This window comes from Maylandia zebra, linkage group LG3, assembly GCF_041146795.1.
Source record: "Maylandia zebra isolate NMK-2024a linkage group LG3, Mzebra_GT3a, whole genome shotgun sequence".
NCBI lineage: Eukaryota > Metazoa > Chordata > Actinopteri > Cichliformes > Cichlidae > Maylandia > Maylandia zebra.
This window is the reverse complement of record NC_135169.1, coordinates 23,513,488-23,530,331: the sequence shown is the minus strand read 5'-3', so window position 1 is coordinate 23,530,331 and position 16,844 is coordinate 23,513,488. Positions and strand designations below refer to the sequence as shown.

The following is a 16,844-nucleotide window of genomic DNA, read 5'->3' as shown; positions in this document are numbered from 1 at the left end:
GCTTAGGTCTCTGTCTTCTTTAGTTGCTGTCTCCCCTATCACCTGCATCCCCTTGTCTAGTTCGCGTCTATGTGTATCTTAAGTTCCATATCCCGTGTTCAGTCAGTGTTTGTGTCTGCCCTGTTCCCACGTCTCTGTTCCCTTTGCAGTGCCTGCTTATGAGCCTGTGTCTTTGTTCAGTCTGTTATGCGTTTCCTGTTTTACTTTGAAGGTCTGTGTCTTATCTCAGTGTGTTCAGTTACGCTTCTTTGGTCTCGTCAGTTCTGATTTGCCCCAGCTGTGTTTCCCTCCTGTTACCCATTCCCTGATTGCTCCCTCTGTGTATTTAAGCCCTGTGTTTCTTGGTGTCTGTGTCGCGATCTACCGTTTATTTTGCTGTGTGTTTTGCCTGTCCACCAGTGTAAGTTTATTTTGAGTGTTTCTAGTTATGTTATGTTGCGTTCAGCATTAAAGCTGTTTTTGGTTAAGTTCTGTCTCCGGAGTCTGCACTTTGGGTCCAATTCCTGCCTGCACACAGCCACACCTAACAACCGTTTTATTGCAGCTTGACACCCGGTTCTTCAATTTGAAACCTCAGATTTAATTTTTCAAAAATCTCTTGTCATTGTTGTCAAATAGCTCCAGCTTTGTATCGTTCAACTATAAACCTTTCCTCCAAAAAAGCATTTAGCTTGTAAGACCAAACCCATCAAAAAAGGCCAGAAAATTCTGATTTTTTGGAACTGAGATGTTTAATAACCCTTATAACAAAATCCACACATTTGTTTTGCTACATTATGTTGTTTAAGATGTACTTTTACGATATATTTAATATATCATAAAAATATATATATCAATTTTGTGTTGCATTTGATACATTGTGCGTTTTTGGTAATTTTTTGTTAACACCAATGTTAACTCTAGACAAAAAAAAAGTTTTCTCCATAACATTTTGATATTTTGGCAAGTATAGATTATGTTGATGAGATACAGGTCTCAGAAGCTCATGTAAGGTCCATTTTCAAATGGCTTGTAATTCTACAATTCTCTTTCTAAGAGCACCACAAACATATGCTTTTGAAACTGGAAAATCCTCAATAAATTAAAACTTCCACAAATTCAAATTCAAATTTTTTTATTTGTCACGTACACAGTCATACACAGTACGATATGCAGTGAAATGCTTAGACAACTGCTCGTGACCTAAAGAGGGAAAGAAGGGGAAAAAAAGGGCTATGAATAAGATAGGAAATAAATATGAAAAATTAAAGTGTAAATTTAACTAGGAAGGAATAAAATATAAAAAATTAAGGTTAAAAATGAAATAACTGTACAACACAAATTAGAATGAAGGGTAAATTTAACTGGGAAAGAATAAGATAAAATATATAAATTAAAGTTGAAAATAAAATAACTGTACAACAAAATACACAATATAGAACTATATAAGAATGTATGAGAAATATAAATAAATAAATATATACACAATAACAGCAGCTGTACAAGTATTAACTGGAAATGAAGAATATAGTGACCAGTGTTGTGCAATCCACATTATGTCTTGTGCAGTGCAAATATGCTTAAGGTGATTTAAGTGATGAAGTGAAAACAAAGTCCAGAATGTCCAGTGTGTGTCTAAGAACTATATGTGTGGGTCAGTACTGTGTGGTGGTGTGATTGAGAGACCGTATCGCCTGCGGGAAGAAGCTCCTCCTCAGTCTCTCTGTGTTGGTCTTCAGGGAGCGGAATCGCTTTCCTGACCTCAACAGAGAGAACAGTCTGTTGTTGGGGTGGCTGAGGTCCTTCACGATCTTCCTGGCCTTGGTCCAGCACCACCTGTTGTAGATTGAGTGCAGGTCAGGGAGCTCGGAGCGGATGGTGCGCTCAGCTGACCGCACAACCCTCTGTAGAGCTCGTCTGTCCTGCATGGTGCTGTTCCCGAACCAGGTTAAGATGTTTCCCGTCAGGATGCTCTCTATGGTGCACGAGTAAAAGTTCCTGAGCACCTTGGAGGGCAGTTGGAAGTCTCTCAAGCGTCTGAGGTGGTAGAGACGCTGTCGGGCCTTTTTCACCACGGTGTTGATGTGACAGGACCATGACAGGTCCTGCGTGATGTGAACTCCAAGGTATTTGAAGCTGTCCACTCTCTCCACTGGGCACTCGTTGATGACAGGGGTCTGGTAGTTCCTCTCCTGCTTAGTGCTGAAGTCCACTATCAGCTCCTTTGTCTTACTGACATTTAGAAGGAGGTTGTTCCTCTGGCACCAGTTCTCCAGATTCCTAATCTCCTTCAGGTAGGCCGTCTTGTTGATATCAGAGATCAGGCCCACCATGACGGTGTCGTCAGCAAACTTGATGATGGTGGTGGAGCTGGTAGTGGCCACGCAGTCATATGTGTACAGAGAGTACAGCAGGGGGCTCAGAGCACACCCCTGGGGGGCTCCAGTGCTGAGAGTGGTGGAGGCTGAGACATGTCCGCCCATCCTTACTGCCTGTGGTCTGCCAGTTAGGAAGTTGGAGATCCACTGACACATAGATGAGCTGAGTCCCAGATGCTCCAGCTTGGTGGTGAGTGTGGAGGGAATTATGGTGTTAAATGCAGAGCTGTAGTCTATGAAGAGCATTTTAACATAATTCCCCCTTCTAATGTCCAAGTGAGTGAGTGATGTGTGGAGGAGATGAGAGATGGCATCGTCTGTGGAACGATTTGGACGGTAAGCAAACTGTAGTGGGTCCAGTGTGTCTGGTAGTGAAGAAAGTAAGTTACAGTAAGTTCTTGCATTTTTTTAAAAGTCAAATTAATCATTAAAAGTTCCAAATTATCATTATATTCATTCCCATGATTAGTGGATGTGAACTTCTGGCCAGAACTCTATTTATTATTTTGTGCTTACTCTCTTCTTACATGACTTTCCCTATGTGAATAGCGCAGGTCAGTTTAATGATAATATATAATAGAAACTTTAAAGGTGAGCCTGGGAAGTCAAAGAAGACATTCTTGTTAACAAACTGTATTGAACAAATTAATCTATCTCAGTGTTTCTCAAACTGTGGTACCTGTACCACTAGTGGTGCTTGGGCTCTCTCTGATGGTACACAGGTAATCTCCAGTTTTTTTTTAAGATAAACAATCTACCATTGTGGAGGTATGCAAAGACGACACAAGAGATCTTGAGGCTCTTCTGGGAGCATGAATTGACCAGAAAATGTCTCCCTGAGTGAGTCTTTTGTTTAGAGCAGCCTTTCCTTATCACCAGCGGTTGCGGCTGCTACAGAGTGCTGGCAGGCTCGTTTCCCTGGGCCTTAAATCTGCAAGGCGGCAGACAGCACCGTGCTGGGGCACTAAAATGCTGATGGTAAAACCACAGCCCTTTTCTGCTGTGCCAAGATGCCAGCCACCATCGATGAGTCGGAGGCCCCTGGGAAAATCGGTGGGAGCGCGGGAGATGCTGTCTCAACTATGGCCTGGATGCCAAATCTCCTAGTAGCCAAGAGAATGCAATCTGCTTCTTTTGCGAGTGAATAGTAATCGTTCGAAGCTAGTAGCGGGAAGTTGTTGAGGCCAGCTGCACTGGTGCCGGTAACTGTCAGATGCAGAGGTGAGTGAAGAGGAATCCGCCATCATCCATTCCTTGCAAGTACAGCCTGAGAGTGGTACCATCACCCAGACCCGAGTGGACAGTGGATCCAGAGAGGCCACCACATGATTGTATGTCGGAATATTATTCCAGATTAAATAAACTTAAAAAAAATACACTTTAACTTTAAATATTTTGCTCTTCATAAAGATATATCCTGTCAAAATTATGCAAGTTAGAAATATGAACATGCTGCCAAAAACCCCAGAAAAAATAAATGACAGCATTCACAAGGTTCAAGCCGCATGTAGACGGAGCTGGGGCGTTGCTTCAGGAAAGGAACTAATAAACTAATAAACTGTGTACAGTGTACAGTGTCGTACTTTCCCTGAGTGCATCATTACACTGCAGCTCCATCTGAATCCTGCACAGGTGTAGTTCAGCAAAGTGCGCTGACTTGGTTCAACATTACTTGGCAACAGGGAAAGTGAGGCAGGTTGCACTGGTGCATTTGTGACAGCTTCACTTGAAATGCCTTCACCGCATCATACATGTCATGTCCATGAACTGACAGGTTTCCTTGCTGAGCTCAAAAACTCTATTGAGAACTTTTATCCCAACTCAGCCAGCGGACCTCTGTATGATGAGGAATGTCGGCAAACTCTGAATCTATTTCCCACATAAAAGACTGAAATTGACGGTGATTTAAACTTTAAGCTCAGATAAAATTTACGGTTTGCGTTACGGTGATCATTACATGCTCCATTTTTAGGACTTTACCACACAGCCTTTCCTGGTGTGTGATGCAGTGATATGCTGTCAAGTCACCGGTACAGTTTTCCTCCTGCATCTTTACTCGCATCCTGCCTACTAGTCCGCTTTTTTCACCGCACAACACCGGCGCTCCATCTGTTGTAAGTCCAACAAGTTTGTCCCAGGGCAGTTTCATGTCGGTTACACTTTGACATACGTTTTAAAAAATCTCTTTTCCTGACGTTGTCCCGTGCATCGATTTAATGTTCAATATTTCCTCTCCACCGATGAAGATGGCCAGCTGTGCAATGTCCATCATGTCTATACTTTCATCCACAGAAAGAGAGTATGCAATGAAGTTTTTGCTTCTTTCACACAACTGTGTTCTTAAATCAGTGGCCATCTCACAAACCCGATCAGCAATCGTATTTCTGCTCAGGCTCACAAAATCTGCGTTTTGTATGGACACATTATTTATGTGTAATATCTTTACGTATGTTGGTAAATAGACTTCGGTGAACACAGTTTACAAAGGGGTTATATATAGAATTAAAAAATTATCTGTTTTTCAAGTATCTTTATAACTCTGTTACTGTACTTAAATTATAACCAATCCGGCTCTTTATCAATACTTAAAAGATTTTTACAGAACTATTGTAATATTTGCTGCCATTTCCGCTGTCCTCTTGGCCAACTTACTCTTACAAAAGACATTTTTAATGTTAATGAGATTTTTGTAACCGCATAAATAAAGGTTATATAAAAGTCACTGCCAAAAACTGATTGCGGCTTCTACCTTGTTACACGAATGTTGTTTGTGGCTCAAGATGACTTTATGTCATCCATGAGGGATGCATTTGACATATGTTTGACATATTATAGCCCAACAAGTTACTTATAGCAGTTTAAATACCAGCAATCAGTTTTTGGCAAACACCGGAAATCACTTTTTGGCAGACAATCACTTTATGGCACAATACCAGCTGATTTGGCTGGCTCCTCTGCTACAATAAAACTTTCACAACAGCTTCACTTTGTGATTTTGCTCTGGTGACAAAAGTCTGTTGAAATGTCAGATTCTTCTTTAGCTCTTCTACTTTCTGTAGTTTCTGCATTTAGGTTTTTCAGCTTATCCTGACGTTTTGTCTCGTAGTGCCGTCTTAAATTAAATTCCTTTATTACAGCCACATTAGCTCCACTAATAAGACACATGGGTTTACCAGCAATGTCTGTAAACATATATTCAGTCACCCACTGGTGCTGAAAGGCTCTGCTTTCAGAATCAACTTTTCTCTCCACCATTGTGCGCGGCTAGCTTCGCAATAACAGAAGTTTGACTTGATTGATGCGGGAATGTTCCCAGTTAGCCTAGCGTTCAGCAAGGAGGCTGCAGTGCTGCATTATGGGATCTGTAGTTTAGCCTAGCGTTTAGCAAGGAGGCTGCAGCACTGCATTATGGGATCTGTAGTTTGTATATTATTAGCGTCTATCGCCAGGCCATGCATAACAATAATAGTACATCTATATAAAATGATCTCCCAGGCCGGATATAAATGTACGTCGGGCTGGATGTGGCCCGCAGGCCTTGACTTTGACACATGTGCTGTAAACGGACCAAACTTCAGTTCAGAGAACAACTGAGATAATCCATCCATATGAGATTAGTCATTAGTATACTGCTGCATATGTTGGGCTGTAGTTACATGGTAAATTTTTAAAAAGTGCTTTTACGGGCTTTTCCAGATTAAATAGAACACGATAAACAGCATTAAAAAAATGTTAAAAACACAACAAGCCTGATAAACAGAGACTAGTTTGAACCCGGAAGCAGGGTTCATCAGTTCATCATTTAAAGATTGGCTTTCCCACATGATGTGAATGTTTTAGTGCAGTACAGTTGTTATTATATAAGAAATTTAAATTTTCTTGTGTAAACTGTATATGGTGTTAATTAGGCCTATACTACTGTACTTTAATGTCAGTCTTAAGGGTGGTACTTCAAGAGCCATATATTTTATGATGAGTACCACATCATAAAGTACCTCTGTGGCTCTTTAAGTCCCTCTGTGCCTTGGTTAAAGCTGTTGTGTGTTTTGCCCTTTTTCCTGGCATAAAAAAGAAAATTGTTGGAAAAGTGATAAAATAAAAATGAAAGATCATTCTAAATACAAATAGTTTAAAAAATACAATTAATTCAAAAACTAAAATGTTTTATTGTATTTGACTCAAGCAGCAATTAAAACATTTCTATGTTTTGAAACTAATCTCATTTACTGACAGTTGGTTGAGATATTTGCTTTCACTGTTCATTATCAGTTATCAGGTACCATCTCAAACTCATGAGCATGAAACATTTCCTCATACCAGAACAGTTTACTACACATTGTATAGGATGCGGGAAACGGCAAGTAGATAAAAGGAGGAGAGTCAGAGAGAGGCTGTATTTGACGTACAAGTGTCTTTGTGAAGACAGACTAACAGATTGACCATGTCGCTCTCCGCAGTGCTGCTGCTGCTGCTGCATCTGACGGTCTGCAACTCGCAGAATGTTGATTTCTTCCATAACAGTTTAAATGGCTTTGTTGGTGCAATCAACTTCTATACAAAAGAGACATTTGTAAATAATTCTTCTTCGGTATGTACAGGCTTTTTTCTAAAATGTGTTTATATTTTGAAATGTAGGTTTTCTTTACTAAATTCTTATTCACTGTGACTCCACAGCTGACCATTCGCCTAATGGGGAACAATCTCAACTGCATTCCCGATTTCTCATTTGATTGCCAAAATAGCAACTGTGGGTATGTGAGCACTTTGGTACGCACGGTCGACCAAGAAGGCAGCGGAGAGTGGTGTCAGAATGAACTTAGGTCTGTTCAGCCATCTCCCATTAATGTGGTTGGTTCATTTGGGTGAGTGTACCTCGAAAATATATAAAACAAACTTATTATTCATATTGTTATCATTCTCTCTCTCTCACACACACACACACACACACACACACACACACACACACACACACACACACACACATATATTAGTCCATGTAGTGTTTTGCTATATACAGTGTAACACGCTGAAAACTGACTCTCCCACTATTTTCTATTGAAGGGTCCGTGGTGTTAATTGGGTGAGTGGCATCAAAAACAACATTGGATCATGGACAACTGCAGTAACATTCGACCTGAGGAACCGCTCTGACATCAACAAAGAAAGCTCCTCACCCCAGTCTACCGTGATCCCATTTGTGAGGTGAGCCAACTCACTGTTTGTGTCTCTGCTAAAAAAGCAACAGCAGTATCAGGACAAGAGGGACTGTGGCATTACTGCAAACTTCAAATCTGATATTGTTTCCACGTAGAAGACAAAACTGCTTACAGTATAAGGGCAAAGTCTAAAAATATAGACAAAACATTATTAATATTTAACTTGCTGCATGGTCAACTTTAACAGCTATTGCAACCACTGCCTCCGTAATAGAGTGGCAATAAACTAATTAAATGAACAAAAATAATTTACCAAAAATAGTTTCCACACTAAAACGTTTGCATTTAAAGGTTTTAATTGTAATCCTATAACTCTTTCCTTAAAGAGCTTCTCTTACAGTACCCCCAGGCTCCAAATGAGAGAAAAACAGAAAATGAGCATGAGTATGAAGATGTCATGGTCCTGGGTAATTTTGACCCAGTGTTCTTAGTTTTTCTGTGGTTTTGTATTTTGTTCCTTATGTTCATTGGATTTTTGGTTTGGTATTTGGATTCCCCCTGTGTCCATGCTTTTATTGTGGTGTTTGTTCTGGTACCGTGTTCCCGTCCTTTGTGTTCTGTGTTCTCCTCATCCCTCGTGTATTCATCCCTGTTCTCTGCCTCTCCCTCTGTGCTCATCTCTGTGTACTGTGTTGTGTTTAAGATAAGACTTTATTGATCCCACAACGGGGAAATTTTTGCGTCACCTCAACTCAGGTACAGATATATGAAGGAAATACAAAAATACAATTAAGTACAATCAATGAAAAAAAGTAAGATAATAACTATATACACAGTATGTGATTATGGATATGGTTGGAAATATGGAAGACAAACTATATAGCTTGGAAGGTCATGGAAGGTCCATTATGCATGAAGTGGTGACTGTGGATGTTCACAGTGTCCAGTGACTTATGACATCGTGATTGAGGAGTTATAGAGTCTAACTGCTGTTGGGATGAATGATCTGCTGAAACAAAGTCGCAGGCTAACATTAATATTTATTGAAATATATTTATTCCTCCAGATATAAGAATGAATCTTTTCTTATGGACTCAAACACGTTTTGGTGAAAAACTGAATATGGAACAAGCAAAGCTTAATAATAAACAATATATATATGCTGTATAATACCAGTAGGCCAGCTCTAATAGTAATTTGGTATGGCTTCGCGGGCCAAATGTAATTAGGCTGCGGGCCAAATTTGGCCCGCGGGCCAGAGTTTGACACCTATGCTCTAAAGGCTCACGATCTGTAAATGTTGAATCCGAACCCGAACGTCTTATGAACTGTTGTACTGCCCAGAGGGTCAACTCAGAGACAGTTTCTCCTACGTTTGGACTCATATTTGAGAAAGATTATCCTTCGCTAGTGTTTCCTAGGTCTGAAAACTTGAAGTCATCATTTCCTGAGTTAGAGACACCTGTTTCTGTGCCCTTTACCTGTGTGTCTGCTGATGATGATTGTTTGCAGTTACGCTCACCACTGGGGCTTTAAAACCTGCCTCCTTAGATGTTAAAGCAGTAAAATCCAAGACTGTAAATGTTCCTGTGATAGCTCGACCCCAGTTCGTTACTTCTGAGCCATCATGGGGAAAGTCCATTCTGACGTATTTACTGATTCAAATTTTCTTGAGTCAGGGGGCACTACACCCACCACTGTTTTCACTAGGTTTGCTGCTTCCAGCGATCCGGAGGTAAAAGACTTTGTTTCATCTGCCTCTCCGGTGCACAGAACTATGTTTACATCGGCTATTAACCCCTCCTCTGACAGTATAAGCATGGTTAGCTCCGAAGAAAGTAGCTCTAAGACTATTGGTGCATCAGCTGATCACATTTCTCTAGAGTCTGTAAACACTGAAGGTGGTGCTTTAGTGCCTGTAAGCTACAGCTTTAGTACACTTAACACTACGAAGTCAGAGCGCTGTTCCTCTGTTTTCGGCCTCTGCCTACCCACAGCAGGTCTCGCCTGTTTTGCCACCCACCGGGTCGGCCGCCAGAACTATGTTTGCTGCCATTAGGGTGGGGGAGCTCGGCGAGCGGGAGGAGCGCGCATCACCAACTGCAGGGCTCAGCGAGCAGGACGTGCCGTGGGGGAATGAGGACCCAAAACACATGGTTCTGCGATGCAAACGGCACACTTTATTTACAGTGAAGGCTGTAAACACAATAACTCCCCATTGCTCCCTTGAATCCCGTGTGTGTGTGCTCCCCTCCCTGTGCATGCTGCTGTTCTGGTCCACTCTTCCACCTGGGGGGGAAACCACAAAAACAGCCATCAACACCAACCCTGGCGGGCATACATGAACTACACCGTCATACGCTGACACACACTAACTTGGGTAGACAACTCAATGATCCCCCGCCGGTGGGAGCTCCAACACTCTCCTAAGTAGCTCCCCCGACGAGCCCTGATCACCAACAGGTGTGTGGCAGGAACTTCAGGTGTGGCCAGTCCTCCTGCAGGGCCACCGCGGACGTGCTGCTGGTCCCTCTGGCTCTCCAAGCTGCGGCGCAGGCACGTCCTGCTCGCTGAGCCCCGCAGTTGGTGATGTGCGCTCCTCCCGCTCGCCGAGCTCTCCCGCCCTAATGGCAGCAAACATAGTTCTGGCGGCCGACCCGGTGGGTGGCAAAACAGGCGAGACCTGCTGTGGGTAGGCAGAGGCCGAAAACAGTTCAGGAGACCTACCTCTAGTCCATCAACGGGAACACTGGATCTCCGGCGGACGGCCATGGGTCCGGCAGCAGCAACGAAGCGGTTCGGGGGCCTGCCACTAATCCAGTGGCGGCGGTGCTGCATCTCTGGGGGCCTACCAAGCGTCCAATGGTTACAGCGCTGGAGCTCTGGCGGCCTGCCACACGTCCAGTGGTGGCGGCAATGCAGCTCCGGCGGGCGGCTATGGGTCTGGCAGCTGCGGCGAAACGGTCCCGGTGGTGGCGGCATTGCGGCTATGGGTCCGGCAGCCGTGGCAAAATGGGTCCGGCGGGTGGCCATGGGTCCGGTGGCGGCGGCGTGGCAGCTGCAGCGGGCTTCCACGGGTCCGGTGGCGGCGGCGTGGCAGCTGTGGTGGACGACAATGTAGCACAACACACAATCTACGATGTGCTGGCCGTGCTGCTGGTCGCGGACGTGCTGCTGGTCCCTCTGGCTCTCCAAGCTGCTCTCCCGCTCGCCGAGCACCCGCTCCGGCTCGCTGAGCCCCTCCTGCCACGGCGCAACAACAGATGGTTGATCCGGAGGCGAAGATGGTGGTACAACGGCTGCAGGTGGTGGAGATGATGGTAGAGTAGTGGGTGTGGAAGGTGGAACAGATGACAGCTGAGTGACTAGCTAGGCAGCAGACTGAGTTGAGGGTGATATGGCTATCATGAAGGGTGGAGAGGATGAAAATGTTACAGCTGGCTCAACAAATACCAGGGGTCCAGAGGCAGCTGAGGCCTCCAGTTCGGCCTCTGGGGAAGCCCTGGGGAGAACCTCCGTCTCCATGTGGCCAGACTGGGCCAAAACGTCATCTGGGTCTGCATGCTCTGAGCTCCCTAGCTCCAGGCTCACAGTCTCAAAGTGAACATTTTCAGAGTTTTTGGAGGTAAAGCAAACAGTTTCTGACCCCACCGACTCTGAGCTAACGACTTCAGGGCTGTCTATGCAAAATTCTTCCCCAGAATTAGCACTCAGACCACATTCGTCTGTCAGTGGTCCAAAGACCTTCTACAGTTTCTCCATTGTTAATTGCCGTAGCGGCTATAGTCTCTATTTCCATGTTCACAGGGAGGGAATTTACAACACCGGCAGAGTCCATTTTACTCACTGTGGCGTCCAGAGCAGCTAGTCCTGAGTCTTCAACAAGCACAGGAGTGAGTGTAGACGTGGCTGAACGCTGCTTGCGAGGACGCCTTCTCCTCCGTGAAGGTGGGGTCGTGTGCATGGAAATCGTCCTCTGCTGTTCATCTGTGTTTTGATTTTCGATGACAGGATTTATTGAAACAATTGAGTCTGGTATACTCACTGCGGTAATGAGTGCTGTCAGACCGTCGCCAGCTGACCGGGCTGAAACCGCAGGAGTGGGTTGAGGCGTAATGGGGTGATGATGGCGAAGGCGACCTCCCTTCTGTAATGGAGAAGGGATGTCAAACAATTGTGCCGCAAGCATCGACGGGAAAGCCCTCTGCCAATTCGTGAAAAACCAAGCCTCTAGGAGAGCAGCCGAACTTTCCTTGCTCAGACCACCCAAGCCAAATAATTCAAAACTTGAGCTCTCCCTTAAACTAGTGACCAATTGCTTAAGTTTCTTAATGTCCAAAAAGTTCGCAGTGAAGGTAGTCAATGAGAGATAATTGTCAAAGAACACTACCTGTATATGTCTCTTGGGTGGGTCTACAGCCTGTATTACGCTCCGGCAGTAATCCCATAGCTGCGTGAGCGATCCCTCCTCCGTGGCAACTCCTGAGTTTGCTGGGTCCATGGTTGTTGGCGGGATCATTCTGTCACGGTCTGGCTGGCAGACCGTGGGAATATGGGGGAACGAGGACCCAAAACGCATGGTTCTGCGATGCAAACAGCGCACTTTATTTACAGTGAAGGCTGTAAACACAATAACTCCCCGTTGCTCCCTTGAATCCCGTGTGTGTGTGTGCTCCCCTCCGACGTCTGTGCTCGTGGTCCCCGCTGTTGTGTGCTCGCACACCCTGTGCGTGCTGCTGTTCTGGTCCACTCTTCCACCTGGAGCTCCAACACTCTCCTAAGTAGCTCCCCCGACGAGCCCTGATCACCAACAGGTGTGTGGCAGGAACTTCAGGTGTGGCCAGTCCTCCTGCCGGGCCACACCCATCAGGCCTGCATGTGGCTGTTCTCCATCCTCCAGCCACACATGTACACACCCACACCCTGCCTATACATATAACGAGTGGAACACAGACTAACACAGCATTGTGCAGAAAGACACACACATCACAAAATAATAATGATAATAATAATAATAATAACAACAACTGTCAAAACTGCTCACGGACCCCCAGTCCTCCAGAGCCGGGTCCGTGACAGTTCCTCCATGTTTGCTGTAATATTTAAGTAGTTTAGTGATGCTTTAAATTAAATCTCACTTAATGTATAAACTATACAATTTAAAGTTTTATTTTGAGACAGTGAACTGAATATTGCTATGTTTAAAATTACCAGTGATCAGGCTGTGGCTGTATTTTGCAGATTTTAAGAGTGAATGCATGGAGCTGCACATTAACTTCACACTAAAGTGAATCCTGGAAAATGAAGATTGTATTTGTAATTCTTTCTCAGAGTTCCTTCAAACTGTCGGAGAGATTTCAGCCTGTTGATGTTTGACCCTGATGGGGATCAGGTTAAATGCAGATATGGAAACTCCTCACTCTCGGAGTGTAACGGCTGTGAGCCACCATCTGTCCTCAGCCTCTCATCAGTGAGCATGACTGTTAATCTAATGTTTAATGAGACAGAAGGATAGTTGTAATAATAAACATTTGCTCATTTGATCTCTTTTCCTTTTTTATTCCTCATGCAGTCCACTTGTACTCTGTCGTTCGCCCCCACTGCTGTCAGTAATGTGGGCAACTATGGAGTACAGCTGCTGATGGAGGACTTTCCCATGAAGAACATCACCATGACTGGAGTCAATGGCACAAAAACAACACAAACACCTAACGATGCTCTCAGCAAAATACCGATCCAGTTTGTTCTGATAGGTACAAGTCCATATTTTAATAGATGGAGTTGAACCTGTAAAGATCTGATCTAAACTTAGAAATACTGTTCTAACTTCGAACTATGAATTCCACCCCGAAAGAAACTCATTGGTTTTCTGTCATCTTTCAGTGGATCCTCCTGTCTTATCCTGCACAGAGGGAGACTTTTTGCCCAAATTCTTGCCTCCAACCCCAAACAACAGAGCTCGGCTCTACACGCCTGTTAATAAGACTCTGGAAATCAACATCAGTGCAGAGGCACAAAACTCCACGTAAGTCAAAGAAAAACACATTTGACATTCTTGACATTGTAAAGTAAGGTTAACTATGTCCCACAGAACTGTTTTCAGGTTAGACAAGAAATACATTCACACATCAGTCGATTCCTGTCATGTTTCTGTTCATTGATCAAATCAAGATTTTATCCGTTGCGTTCTGTTTAATCTGTGCATCAGTCCTGCACTGGCACACAAAACAGGTTTAACAAGACACGTAAGAGCGTAACACAGTCAGATGTATACAAGGCTGTATGAGATATAAAGAGTAGGTTCAACACATATTTAACCCAAAGAGAAGTCAAATCTGTTTTAAGGCTATTTTGCTTTGATGCAACATGAGTAAATAAAAACTCGTGAAATTATGTTTAAGTAAAATTTGGCTTATTAACTCAAACCCTTAAAACCAAACAGAAGTGAGTCAGGTGAAGTCTCCATTCAAAGTGATGCTCATTCACAGACAAACACTTTGCTTTGTATGTTGTTGAAGAAGCTATGAGAATTAAGTTGATTCATTTTTTGTTTCTCTCTTCGTTGAAGGATCTCTGAGCTACTGTTCAGCGGACCATATGATGCAATTCAGAATAAAACTGGACCAGGAAATTTCACCCTGAGATGGACGCCGTCTAAATCACAAGACAATGACACCCTCCCCTTCTGCTTTGTTGTCCAGGCACTTTCCAAGTCAGTACCTTTTTACAAATTCGTCCCTTAGAGCATGAGTGTTTGGCAGAAAGCACTTAAGCATAGACAAAAGAGCTTGTTTGAATGGGTGAATGAGGCGTGCTGCATAAAGCAGAAAAGCACTAAAGAAGAATCAGTCCATTTGCAATTTTGCAGCCATAAACTATATTGGTGAATGTTTAAATCTGACTTTATTAGAAAATTATTTAGACCCCAGGCCCAGAAGGAGTCATGGCAAGAAAATTAAATCCCCCCAAAGAGCCAAAACCCCTTCCTCTGCTTCCAATGACCAACCAAAAAGTTATTGGTTTGTCATCTAGAACTGTTAATCAAACACACCCATATTACTTGTACATATACTTTGTGTCATTAACAGAAAAGACGATCTTAAAATATAATATAATCTCATGGAAATAATGGAATCACTGTTCTGATTTATTTCCGTAGTGAAACCAAGTATCACTCAGACCTTCGATGTGTCAGCGTGACTGTTGGAAATGGTGTCCCAGCCAGTGCTTCAGCTTGTAAGTAACAATGACAGGAAGTAAATGTTAACAAATAAATAAAGTTGCTAAACCTGTGTATTTGTAAATAATTTTTGACATTGTTGCAAAATTCATTAATTAGAAATGAAAAGCTAAAAATGAACAACTAACCGCAATGAATTTCTCTTCATATTTATCTCCTTTCTTGGAGGCAGAAATGATGCTCAGACCTTATTTTATATTTAATTGCCATAAATCCAGAGGTGACATAAATATAGCTCTTAAAATTTGTGACAGCATTTGTCAGCCAATCAGGTCGACTAATAATGGATTGGATTTATATAGCGCTTTTCAAGGCACCCAAAGCGCTTTACAACACCACTATTCATTCACTCTCACACACTGGTGGAGGCAGCTACAGTTGTAGCCACAGACTGGGGCAGACTGACAGAAGCGAGGCTGCCATATCGCGCCATCGGCCCCTCTGGCCAACACCAGTAGGCAAGTAGGGTAAAGTGTCTTGCCCAGGGACACAACGACCAGGACAGAGAGCCCAGGGATCAAACGGGCGACCTTCCGGTTACAGATGCGATTCCCAACCCCCTGAGCCACAGTCGCCCGTTAATCTTTATGTGTTTTTAAATGAAAAGTCTATTTGGTTGGTCAGAAGTTCTTTAATCATTTTCTACTTGTTTTAGTTGTCCTGGTCGTGGGATCTTTCCTTTCAACTCTTATTCTTGCCTTCCCTTCCATGTAAGTATGTGTCTGCATATTTAGATCTTTTTTTGCCGAAATGTGACATTTTGTGTATTTTTTAAACATGTTAGGCCCATAAAATTATTATTGCTATTATTAACTTTTAAAATGAAACTAAATCAACCCCTTTGATCATCATTCTGATGTTGAGTTTTTGTCTCTTATCTCAGATGAAACTGGATAAAATCAGAGGTAAGTTCTTCTATAATCAGATTTTCTACCATAGCATCAATAACTGCTCTTTACCACTAAGTACTAATAGTACAACTGGTATTGCTAAAAGTAGCAGTGTTGATGTCCAGTGATTGAGCTACAGAAAACTATGAGCACACACAAAATGGTTATGGCAACCTCTGTAGGAGCATACAAATAATTCACAAAATATGCTAACACCACACAAAGCACAACTTATTCTATGAAATGGTCCAGAAATGAGTCACATCATACAATCACTAAATATCTAACATATCAATCTGAGGATTATCTCAAATGTAAAAAAAAAAAATTTCTACGAACGCGCTGTTTCAAATTTCCTTCTAGATTGAAGATGTACCTGACTCTGGATTGATGCAACGGTAGCGCCCTCTACTGTTACAACATGAATGTCATCTGACTCTGCACAAATAACTTTTTTCAAGTTTCTTTAAGTTTTGTTCCAACCAATGTAATCAAATTAAATAAGTACAGTAAAAAATATAATGTTAAGTGCAAGGTTATATATCTGAATTTATTTGATTCTGTCATTCTTTTCATTTATCAGTACTTTTAATCGGTGCTTTGGAACTGTTTTTTATTTTTATTTCACTATGGTTTTATTGATTTTACAATCTTTTTTGTTTATATTTGGAGTACTACTGTATTCAACATAAATAAACATAGTACTCGTCACCCAGTAAATCATTGTCCTAGTAAAGTGGGAATTATTGTTAATATAATTACTGGTTTCGTAACCTTGCTTTTCGAGGAATGGAACAATTACAAATCTTGAAATGTTGTAAAACTAATAATAGTGTGAAGAGCTGACCTAATAACACTATCACACTGATATTTATCTGGAAACAAAATCCATCATAATATTTTTAAGCTGTTAATGAAGTATAACATAACATCCAAAATGGACTCATGGTATTTATTTATTTTCAGAGTGCTGTGCAAGTATGACTGATCTTTGAAGTGTCACTGTTGCAAACACTGATTGGAGTCTTTACTAATTTGTCCTCATTTGTTTCAGGCGATTTACTGAATTGATGTAAATTTTATTTCTGATAGTTTAGCTTGATTTATTTTACCAAGTTATTAATCAGATCATCTGTAACAACGCCTCCTATTAGTCCACAAACTGCTACACTTGAACCAACACCTACTAGTCAACCAAACA

The 16,844-nt window shown here is 42.5% G+C and overlaps 1 protein-coding gene across 1 annotated transcript; it reads left to right on the top strand.

The window, feature by feature from the left end:
- The first annotated feature begins 368 nt into the window (after positions 1-368).
- Positions 369-16,574, top strand: LOC101475625 (uncharacterized). Its single transcript, XM_076882681.1, has 12 exons — positions 369-400; positions 6,815-6,945; positions 7,032-7,219; positions 7,419-7,559; positions 12,845-12,983; positions 13,086-13,266; positions 13,397-13,538; positions 14,082-14,225; positions 14,673-14,749; positions 15,409-15,463; positions 15,637-15,658; positions 16,007-16,574. The coding sequence occupies exons 3-11, from the start codon at positions 7,047-7,049 to the stop codon at positions 15,638-15,640; spliced, it is 1,056 nt and encodes a 351-aa protein (XP_076738796.1). The 5' UTR covers positions 369-400; positions 6,815-6,945; positions 7,032-7,046; the 3' UTR covers positions 15,641-15,658; positions 16,007-16,574.
- The last annotated feature ends 270 nt before the right edge of the window (positions 16,575-16,844 follow it).

What these genes read in the sequence shown, in the direction of transcription:
- LOC101475625 (XM_076882681.1), top strand. Translation starts at nt 7,047, where the DNA reads ATGGGGAACAATCTCAACTGCATTCCCGATTTCTCATTTGATTGCCAA. An exon ending in ACCGTGATCCCATTTGTGAG is followed by an intron (nt 7,560 to 12,844) that starts GTGAGCCAACTC and finishes ATTCTTTCTCAG; the next exon opens with AGTTCCTTCAAACTGTCGGA. An exon ending in GCAGAGGCACAAAACTCCAC is followed by an intron (nt 13,539 to 14,081) that starts GTAAGTCAAAGA and finishes TCTTCGTTGAAG; the next exon opens with GATCTCTGAGCTACTGTTCA.